The sequence below is a fragment of the Coregonus lavaretus genome, assembly GCF_964263955.1.
Source record: "Coregonus lavaretus genome assembly, chromosome: 21".
NCBI classification, from domain to species: Eukaryota; Metazoa; Chordata; class Actinopteri; order Salmoniformes; family Salmonidae; genus Coregonus; species Coregonus lavaretus.
This window is the reverse complement of record NC_140008.1, coordinates 28,663,484-28,675,137: the sequence shown is the minus strand read 5'-3', so window position 1 is coordinate 28,675,137 and position 11,654 is coordinate 28,663,484. Positions and strand designations below refer to the sequence as shown.

The 11,654-nt window shown below is 41.4% G+C and overlaps 1 protein-coding gene across 6 annotated transcripts; it reads right to left on the bottom strand.

Moving 5' to 3' along the window:
• LOC311149315 (DCN1-like protein 4) lies at positions 1-9,265 on the bottom strand. Of its 6 annotated transcripts, none has more exons than XM_084186458.1 (11): positions 9,122-9,265; positions 7,415-7,485; positions 6,944-6,983; positions 6,004-6,091; positions 4,886-4,974; positions 4,213-4,283; positions 3,921-4,012; positions 3,249-3,357; positions 2,589-2,693; positions 2,372-2,474; positions 1-2,269 (listed from the first exon to the last, which is right to left on the bottom strand). In XM_084186458.1, the coding sequence occupies exons 1-11, from the start codon at positions 9,138-9,140 to the stop codon at positions 2,214-2,216; spliced, it is 843 nt and encodes a 280-aa protein (XP_084042584.1). In that variant the 5' UTR covers positions 9,141-9,265; the 3' UTR covers positions 1-2,213. The 6 variants fall into 6 exon arrangements, with proteins under 6 accessions (XP_084042584.1, XP_084042583.1, XP_084042581.1 ...); XM_084186457.1 differs by having other exon boundaries at positions 4,874-4,974; positions 9,122-9,227; XM_084186455.1 differs by having other exon boundaries at positions 4,874-4,974; positions 8,880-9,131.
• Between the last annotated feature and the right edge of the window lie 2,389 nt (positions 9,266-11,654).

Genomic DNA, 11,654 nt, shown 5'->3' with positions numbered 1-11,654 from the left:
TAAGTTAATAAACCCATTTATACGTAGAGAGATAGGTTACAGTGAACAGACATATACATACTGTACATACAGTCAGGACAAGGTTGTTCTTCCTCCTGCATTACCAATGTAGAATACCATCTGAATTAGACTTTGTGCAAATTATTAGTGAGCAGTTTAGCAACTAGCTCCATCTCCTACCAAAACCTAAAATACACAAATACACTGATGACTGACAGTCAAAGCATCATGTGATCTTATTACTTTAGAAATTGAACCATTTACTGTACATGCTTTAGTTCAGACACCACTGGGTTTGACCAATCAATGATTGACATAAGACCTGATACCATTCTTACACCACACCTTCAACACTGCACAAAACTTATCTCCTTTCTCCAATTTCTCGAACTTTCGTTAATTTCAGTTCATGTCCATTTATTTGAGAGACTAACAGTGTGGTTCTTTCTGTGTGTGTGTGTATGTGTGTTAGAAGGGAGTGGTTGGGCAAATGCAGGATGGAACTCCTCTTCCCCAAATGAGGTTGCATGTGTGTTTCAGCTCTGAATATACACAGTCATAGTTTTTATAAAGCGTTAAGACAACATGACCGAGGATATCAAATGAAGCACAAAAACACTTGCACAAATTCCTGTACAAAAACAACAATAAAACAAGTATTCAAAAATCTCATCCATTCACAGATGGCTCTGATGGAGAGCGTGCATGCAAAGTTTCACTCTCATGACAATTGAGCGTCACATCACAGCTAGAGACAAAAGTTTACATGTGTTACAAGAACATTAGCCCTACGCTAGGCAAAAAGAACACCATAGCATCACCACAGGGTTCTAATTTCTAACCCTTCAGTGTCCATGGTTTTGAGACCTCTTGAATGATACATGGCAATGCATGCATGCTGGGATTGGATTTCCCCTTAATACAGCCTGCCTACCCTACACAACCTATTCCTCAAAGGCCTTAAACGGTCTTCCAATTATAACACTGTAAGTACTGGGGAGAGAGAGAGGCTCGTTAGTAATATGGATGAAACTGGATATGATCAGTGGACATAACAGAAGACAAGACCAAAGCTATATGCCAGATATGAAGATAAAATAGAAATGTACCTCTATTTTAACTTGCAACTTAGGCCAAACAGTCTAATTTCATCCTGAACTTATCCCTGACCACTGTGTGTGTGTGTGTGTGTGTGTGTGTGTGTGTGTGTGTGTATCTCATGTATGTGTTTTGAGCAAGTAAAGTGACTTCCATAAATTGTTAAGAGGCACAGAAAATACTCTTAAAAACCTACAGCTTAGAAACATAGATTGGTCACATAACCAATGAATGCTGGCCAGTCCACTAACGTCTGACCACTGCACTGTAATAAGAGTTAATAAGCAGCACTGCTGATTGGTTAGTTGTTGTTGTGGTATGAGGTAATCTGAAGGCTTCACAGGGGGCTACAAAGCTTTAGCACAGGCTGGTATCACAGTAAGAATACGGATGAAAAAAGGGGCTCAAAAGTCACTGGCACAAATTACTTAATCACAGTAAACTGTACAGGTGTCATCATCCACCTGTAACAACAGCTTTAATGACCATGACTAAAAGATCAACTACTGTAACACTCAGCCATTTGACACAGTGTGCTTCTTCAAGAATTCCAATTCAACCCAAACAGGACAAAACTGATAGAAACAATGGGTTCTTTAGGTTATAAAGAGACAAGTACAGATCAAGTTCAAAGCACGGATATGCAATATTCAAATGTGTCCAGGTCAAAATGACCTTGTTTTTAAGACTTAGACCGACCATTCAAAATGGAGGGATTTAGTTTGTTTTATTCCTCCTAAGGGGAGTGAAGGGTTCAAGAGTGGATCTCTCTCAAAACCATTTAGCCACTCAAGAGAACACCTTATCCTAACACACAGCAATATGACACATCACAGTGAGGGGGCGCAACACCACGGGGGCTCGCCGTGAGCTTACCCACAATGTAACATGGGTAGGGATCATTACCTGGAGAGGGTTGGTGACCTACATCCTAATCTCGCCAGAGCAGCTTGCACCTACCCCCCCCCAACCACATCACTATCATTACCTGGATGCACCACCTGTCATCACTGACAAGCACCTCTCCCATTTTGTATTGTTTGTTTTTAGTTCTCATAGCCGTTTATGTCATCGCCGTTGTATTATAATGTGGTTTTGTTGCAGTGTACCTAATGCTATGACATCTCTCTTTCTTTGTACCATTCCACAAACTCATCCAACAAAACTGGCCCTGACAAAAGAAGAGAAAAGAACAATAACGTTAGAGCACTGATCCCCTGTACCACTTACGGAATGAGTGTTTGTGTATTAGTTTTTGTATGTGTCCACTTACAGGCTCCATCCTCGTCATAGTTACTGAGGTCTAGGTTGATTGTCCTGCTGAACTCTAGAACGTTGCACCACTGGTCTTTGTTGATAACCTTATACTTGGATTGCTGAAGGACAGACACGGACAGGACAGGCAGTCAATACATAGTATACACTATAGTTTGACACGGTTTCGTCACTATATCAAGTTGAAGGTTACACGGGTTAGTTAGACACCATACCTCTAAAAACTGATTAAACACAGGAAACAGTGGCCACGTCTTCCCCAGGAGAAGCCCCAGCATGCACTTGGCTGTGTTCAGGTCTAAACTCCTCTGGTCCTTTTCCTACAAAATCAGAAATTAAAGGTCTCTATTCAATCCGCATTGCATAAATTCAGCTTTACAGCTTGATTTCAATTTAAAGGCAATGTTCCCGCTTTAGTGGAGACTGCCTTCACTGTAAACGCTGCACATGTCGGCTCAAATCGGAAATTACCTTCAAATTTACTTAGCGGAATCTGTAACGCTTCAGCTTTACAGATTGAATAGAGCCCTAACAGATGTCTCAGAGGTCAGGGGTCAAATATGACTGACTCTATAGAACAAGCAGTACTCATGATAAGAGCTTCAGCCATGCAAGGCGAACAAGAAAATTATCTTGACACACTCAAAACTAAGCTGAGCGCTGACAGCACAGCTTTACTTTCCTACCTGACGTCACTGATCCTTTTTTGTGTTTATTTCTATAAACGGTAATAGTTTCATTTATCATCTGTCGTGTGTTGAATCTAAACATCAACAAATAAATATACCAGTCAAAATAAATATCCCAGGGGAATAAATATCCCAGTCAGAGGAAATCTAGTGAGAATACTGCAGATGCGGCTTTGCTTCACTCACCCGAGCAAAATCGAAGGCGTATCTGTAAATGAGCTTAAAGTTGGTGGTGTCGTTTAGGACAGACCTCAGGTAGTCCAGGGAGTTTCTCAGCCTCTCTGTGGAGTCACACCTGACAACGCCAGAGAGACACGTTAGAGACAGACTAGAGTCCCAGCTGTCAGAGTGTAGACTGTAGACTATAAACAGAGTTGAATATAAAGTAGACTATACAGACAGAGGCAGACTTTATCCCCAGTCTGGGGTCAGCACCATGTTGTACATGGCACAGCTAGGAATGGACATAAACATTTACATTTACATTTTAGTCATTTAGCAGACGCTCTTATCCAGAGCGACTTACAGTTAGTGATTACATATTTTTTTTATACTGGCCCCCCGTGGGAATCGAACCCACAACCCTGGCGTTGCAAACGCCATGCTCTATCAACTGAGCTACATCCCTGCCGGCCATTCCCTCCCCTACCCTAGACGACGCTGGGCCAATTGTGCGCCGCCCATGAGTCTCCCGGTCGCGGCCGGCTGCGACAGAGCCTGGATTCGAACCAGGATCTCTAGTGGCACAGTTAGCACTGCGATGCAGTGCCTTAGACTGTCCCTACTGATAAACTGTAGGGACAGACACACAGAACACACATACAGTAAAACACACACAAACTGAGAGCAGAGACTTACTGCAGGGAGCCCATGCCTTTCAACCATTCCTGTAGGGTGAAGTAGCCCATACTCTGGGCATCCAGCTTCCAGGCCAAAACCAGCATCACCACCTGTTCACAAAGAACAGCATACACTCACATACTATAATACATTGAAATGCTTGAGATGTTTACTTTTCAATGAGTCATTTTAATCTTTGTGCCATCTCTGAATAATGGAGTTGTCCCCAACTATAACAAACAAAGTGCATGCACATGTGGATGGATTATAAATGTCACCCATCTACATAGACATGACTAGCAATCCTTACATTCTCTGGTTCCACTCCAATGTCTTCACAGAACTTCTCCATTCCCTCTGGCCCCACAACATCATCACAGCCTATCAAAGATACACACACATATATATACAGAGCCATTATATATGACATCATCCACTCCTACCAGAAACAAACACATAGGATTAATCTCTGATATTATGACAGCATAGTATGCCACAGACACAACAATGCTATGACATCACAACCATAGATTCTATTCTATTTACATGGTGTGATGTCATAATCCGGAGGTCAAAGCATTCCCTATTATGACATCACATCACGAAAACTATGATTATAATCGCTATTGTTATGATGTCATAGAATTATATGACATAGAAGAGGTAACAAAGTATTCTGACATCACAGCAAAAATTACAATCACAATGCGTACATACATACGTAACAATTCTCTATGACCCTATCCCACCTGCAGGTGACAAACACAAAACATTAATCTATGACATTATTTCATAAAGCAAGAGACATCCTTTATGAAGCAATCAATGATGCCTGATTCACAGCTTTCTCACACAGTACAATTCAACTATGAAAACCCAAATCTAAGGGTAACAGAGAAGGTATTTACACCATTATGGTCAGTGTGCTTATATAAACTGATAGAGGAATTGGGAAATTTATATTTACAAACCTTGTGTCTCACCTGCGTACTCATAGAACCACTCCAGACATCTTTTACTGGAGAAGGTCTCTTCCTCTCGGATTTGTGGTGCCTCATGTTTTCTAAAAACACTGCATTTCGAAAAAGACCATTTCAGACACAATCTACGGAACTGCACACACAGCATATTTCACCCATTACTGTGGGTGCTGGGAATACATTGTGTGGCCTAAAATCCTACCGTCTGGGAGCATATCACACACTACGCTGTAGAAAAAGGTTCATCCTGACAGATAACTATTGGATGAGCTATGTGAGGAAAAGTCATCTTGCTGCTCTTTTGAATTTCTGATATGACAATGATGTATGCAAATCCACTGGGGAGAGAAATCACTTGTCATCATGCATGCATACTGTTTCAGTGAACAGTTAAAATCTAGAACAAAAATGGTGCGCATTTGCATTAGATACTCGATTAGGTTCTGGGGGGAGATGTATGAGAAAAGATACTAGAATGAGGTGCAAAAGCAGGGCGGTAGCTCCACCCCCCTCTCTCTGCAAGTTTCAGGCAAGGCTATGGGTCAAATGTACCCTCCCCTTCCGAATTTCGAAAGACGTGCACACCCGCTAAATCAAGACTTGTTCAAATAACCAGTGATGAAAGACCTGTGCACACAAACAACTGTTACTGGTTACGCCTCGGTCAGACTGACAGCGTCCTTGCATCAATGCTGCGTAATAAATTATTCAGTCAAACCTTTTCATTATGTAATCCAAAATGTTTACTGGATATGTGTGCAACAAAAGTTCAACATTCACCTTTTGCTACTATTTCTTTCAAGTCTACGCATACATTTTGATGCATACGTTGGATATATCCAACGTATACACCACACAGAACGCACTGCAGCTGCATCTGCAACGCAATGCCGCAAGGCAAACGCAGCGTTCCATTGGAAATGAATGTACTTCTGGTGTTCCAAAATGCAATGACTGTCGGTGTGATCGAGGTGTTAGTCATCACATCCCAGTCTTTTGACAGACGTCACGTAGTCTGTCCACGAGTGATTAGTGAACAGTGAATCTGAATAAGACTCTTCTCTTATTGTGTAATAACTGATCTAACTGATGCATTCGTTGGTGTAGCAGGTTGGTAGTACCTGTCCTGGCGACTCTTCTTGGCTGACAGTTCATCTCCAGTAGTGGGTCTCCTCTTTTTCCTAGGAGGCATGGTTCTGGAGCAGCAGGCTGAGAGAAACAAGAGAGAGAGAGAGAGTTAGGAGAGAGATATAGAGATCAGTAACCAGCTTTCCATCCTACCTTTTTATGCAAGTAAAGTACATGTCAGATAAGAAATGTCACGACAGGCCTGATGGAAATAGCAAATTTGTCGGTAAACTTTCCAAATGTCGACAAAACAAAATACGCTAGAAAAGGTGGGATCTTTTTGTGTCGGTAAAATGTATTATGTGAGAAATGGCGGTGGAAATGCCTTTATGTGCAAATAACCATCATATCGAAGTAAACTTGGAGTCACGCGATGATATGTTGTGTGGTCCTCCCACTATGACTCGGGAAAGCATGCAGTTCATTAGGCTACAGATTAAATAAATTATGATTAACTTCACAGGGTGGTGAAAGTATCGAAGGTCTTATTCTGGTGACATGATGATCGATGCTTGGCTGCCATTTGACAAATAAATATAATCTTGCTCTTTTTGTCCATAATAATCTCATCATGTAGGCTATACCCACACTGTATCTGCGAGCTGTTGGCTAGAGAGAATTTGCCAAGACCAGAGTGGGATCATTCGCTATATGAACAAAAAAACGTTGTGTGACAAAACCATCAGTAGAGTTTAAAATGCGATAGAAACCCTTCTTTTTTTTTTTCGGTACATGGGACTTTAACAGCAAAAGTTATTTTTATGTGCACTATGTCATCACGCACAGCCTTTTATCCATTTGATGGAAACACATCTGTGGTGAGAAATTGCTAATATTGTGTTTATGCAGATTTTTAGATGTAAGTGTAATTGGATGGAAACCGAGCTAGTAAGTGTCATGTAAGTCTGCATTAGATGCAGGCATGGTCGGTACCTGTGGAGTGACCGTCCTGTCCAACGTCCTCCGTCAGGTTCTGAGGGGAGAGATAAATGGCACTGTATTAGGCAACCCCCACCAAGAGACACATGCACGCACACACAGCAGCACCAACGTTCGCATGCAGTGAGCAAGGAAAGGGTGTGTGGGAAGCCATGCTCTCTCATTTCCTCAAGCTTGTAACCTTTAGAGATGCAGTTATTATTTCAGAGAGAGAGGGAGGAGAGAAGATAGGATGAGAGGAAGGATGAATTAATCCCTTTAAGTATCCATCCAAGAATAGAACATTAATCCATGTCTATAACTCATTAATAACTAGGATTCATTTGTACATAGGGTTAAATGTCCGTGATCAAATTCTTAGCGTTTTGCCAGAGTAACTCCATAAAGTAAACAGTTGGAACAGGTGGCAGGTACTCATATGACACATGAAAAACACATAATAGTATGTGGGCAAAATGCTTTTACCAGCCTGTGCAGGGTGTGGTAGATTTTGTGGATGCTGGCCAGCGTAGAAAAATGGGAGTTCAGCTGAAAATCTAAAGGGGGAAAAGTACATTTCAGCACATCTCTAAATGTAACACCACTACAGCACAGCACATACATTAGATATGGAACAGATACGCAACAGTACATGTAACATGTAACAATATGCAATATGAAACAAATATCTGCTTCTCACAGAAACATAACCTTCTCACAGAATCATAGGTTTCCCAGGGCACTGATAGCAGGGAGAACTCACCATCTGCTACCCACAGCCTGCCTACATCATCATGCTCCTCCCTCTGTCATGGGGGTCACATCTTTGCATTCAACCAATAGGAATGCAACCATCTTAATCACCTTCACTATTTGCATCAAAATAGTTGGGATGATGAAATAGTGACGTCAAACAGCCATAACTGCACATAATCAAAGCCTTTTGTCATGATGGGATTGATAATAAAATATGTATTTTTTATGCTGAGCAGTTATAATCGTTCTCTCACAGTACGTCTAATACCAACCAGAAAGAGGTATGAAGGACTGTAGCTAGATACAATAAAATACAGTAATATAATACAGTAGTCTACAGTCAGATCATGAGCAGGGCTGACAGATAAGGAGGATTGTATTCAAATGTAACTGGGTTCACAGAATCCCAGACAAAAAGTAGAGTGGTCGATTATGATTCAACACTACGCCGACATGGCCTATACAAGAAAAAATCTAGTCACCTCATCTGCGTTCAAGAAGTGTCAGTTTCGCTTTTAATCAGTTTCCATAGTCAAAACGCTCACACAGGCAGATCAACGAAAGGCAGAACTTCATCATAGCACTAACTGCATAGACTACCTAAAATAGCAGTACATACGCACAACTTGCACAGAGTTTACAAAGTATCTTGAGAGTAGATGGAGACATTATGGTTGTTGTAGTCCATTTCCTGGATCAAGGTTCTAAGATCTTGATCACTGGAGTGGAATTAGACTACAATTCCCGGCCTCAGAAATTAAGATTTCATTCTACACCCCTCTCCCGACACTCACCCCAATTGATGAATGCATATTATATTGTTACAAAAATGTTACATCCTATGGAATAGTGCATGCAAGTATCTTATGGTTTTCTTGCAACAGTTGATGTAAATGACGCGCAGTCAGACAGCTCTATTGCAGCAAGCATAGAAATATATTTTATAGAACTGCGTCACAATTTTCATCCTCTGTAATTTTCCGTAGTTGACTGGAAAACTGACCTATTTAGCCTACACAACATTGTTCCAAGTGTAACTTGCTTTGCAGTAGCACTGCATTCCCGTCCGTAAATAAGAGATAAAATAGCAGTATAATAGGTCAACAATAATGATATATTTAGCAGATGAATTCAACCGAATAGTAGCCTTTGCAACGTTAGCTGTCCTAACAATAAGTCAACAAAAAGTGCGTACCTTCAGCAATAAAACAGTACACAGTCCCTTTGTTGCGCCTCAAGATAACACTTGGAAATACAAAGAGAATGGCAATAGACATATAGTCTGCGCATACATTTATTAGACACTCGATTAACAGCTAAATCTAAAAGTAAACAGATAATGCAATAGATCCGGTCGCTGTTACGTAAGTTATCAATACGTGGAGCCTATCCTACTGCGCGTAAAATACACCAAAAGCAACAACTATAGCTACTTACTTGCCGCATCAGAGTGCATTTTTATGAAACACACAACTGCCTGTGTGAAGTCCGCAGACCGGCCAGTAGGCGGGACATGACAACATAACCAATGCCCACAGATGATTTAGGCGGACGAGGAACCTAGTAGTCTCACCCCTACTCGTTCATAATAGGCTGTCTCTGGTGCCATGTGGGAAAGCTGAAGACAAAGAATTAAGACCCTCCTTTGGATGAACGTGACAGGTCAAAATTCCAAACCAGGCCATCCCACCGCTGTAGTTCATTGGCTAGGAAACTTACCTACGTATGGCAATGAGGGAGTTCGATTGAACCGTACTATGGCCCAACACGTGACCGGGCCAAACCGGTGAGCGAGACGCGCTCTGTTCAAATTGAACGGTAATCTGCACCCCTCAGTCATATTGTGAACAGTGCAGCATCGTTCAGAAACATACATCTCTTTTCCATAAAATATATGTTCGAATTTTCAAACTAGTTTTCATTGTGAAGGCAATCACTTTTTCATGTGAAAACACATAATCATACTTATTACTCCACGTGCTTAACCCTTCGTCACTTTGTTTTGAGCCGACTTCGCCGTCGGCCAGAACAGGGCACCCGGCTCATGACCGGGAGGCAGCCCTATTCCAAATCGATGCAATCAAGGCTAACCCGGTCCACCAGGGGAATGCCCTGGGTATTAATCGAATCCCCTCACTAATCGGAATTTCCTCGTGCAAGAATGAAAACCAACCCACGATGGAGGTTCATTTGTCGGTTCACGCATAATGAACCTCCCAATACACGTTGTGAATGGTGAAAATGACCTTCAGTCATAAGCAACTACGTTTGTTGTAAAATATAATTGGTTACACAGAAAACTGTTTACTGTAGGGCGTGATTTTCTTTCTTGTTCCCCATCTGAATGAGTTGTTTTTTGTCTCAAATTTAAAAATGATATGGTAGCCCATGTTTCTGCAGCATATTTAACAAGCATAATTGGTAAAGCTAACTTTTGTAACATTCTGTGCCTGGCCTCACATTCATAAATGTATGGAACTTAAACAGCGATGTACTTTTAATTTCAAAGGGCTTACATTTCATAGCTACTTTTGCAGAATAACTGCTGCTTGATTCCACATAGGAACAGCCCATTAGAATTCTGGACTAGGTCAGCCTATATTACTACATTCTAGTGATGTGTGTTACAGGGCAGTCTTTGTGGGGATCTCTCAATCACATACCAGAATAGCAGCGAAAACATCCTGTTCTCACATAAGGACGGTTCAAGGAGTAGGAGGCACTTACTGGGGGGGTAGAGCACTGAGAGGTCAATACAGATTAAGTTGCAGTGCTTCACTAGAGGGATAACAGTGGCGACCTGTCATTCAGGGCACATTTTCTTTGGGGGGGGGGTTGACTGTTTTGCATGTTATTTTGACATTTTATGTGTCACATATCAGTTTGCAAACAATGTAAAAAATAAAATAAAATCAACCGCATACAAACATGGTCTCTTTTTTGCTTTCCTGAGTAAGGCAGCTCCAAAATGCAGATGTTTCAGCCTAGCTCAGTGCTTTCTGTGGTGGTGGACAGCCAGCGGAAAATACGGAGTGTAGGGGTTGGTAATGTTTTCTAGTTGCGCCGTGATTGGCTCAGTGTTCTGTCACTCATGGGGGACACTACATCACCGCATAATCTAAGGGTAGAGCTCGAAAATTCAAACCCATTGGGTGCTGCCGATAGAGGTACATTAGAAGTGCCCAACCAAGAAGGCTCAAGGTCATTGGCCACAGATAAAATGATGTCAAATCACCTTATATCTACAGTAGCTTTGATTGGACTGATCATGTCAACATAAAACTTTCCAAATCTTAGCTAGCAGTCATCATAATGAATCAAGTCGACAATCTACTTGCAAATCCTTTTTAATCCTTGTCATATGAAGAGAAATAATGAAGAGAAATTATAGATAAAACGTATTGGTGCTCATCGGCCATTGGACATAAACATTACACAACAAGTTAGAAATCGCAAATTCAACAATTAGTGGTTTGGAAGGAATCAGTGGATAACTGCAAGCATTGCAAAGCAATCACTTGCCTGCTATTCAGTGGAGTGGCTGTGTGGTCCCAAATCTGGGTTTAAGGGTCTCTTTTCCAAGCTTAAAATGATAAACATTCAACATTGGCCATGCTGTCAATCCAGCATGATTTCTGCCTCGCTCAAAACAACTGTTAACTCAGAACTGGGAAATCTGACTTCAGTGAGATCAAGACAACTGGGAACTCGGGGAAAAAAACGAGCTCCGACTGGGAAAATAAGTTTTGAACGGTCATCCAACTCGGAATTGAAAGTCGGGAACTTGGGCCTCTTTCTAGAGCTATGACCTGAAGATCACTGACATTTACATGTAAATGTAAAATGTAAAATGTCATGATTTCATTCCCAGTTGTCTTGAAAGCACCATAAATCCAGGGAATGCCAGACTTTGATGACAAAGTTTGATGACAAAATTTGCCCACGAAGGACCGCCATGCCACCTTCCTGT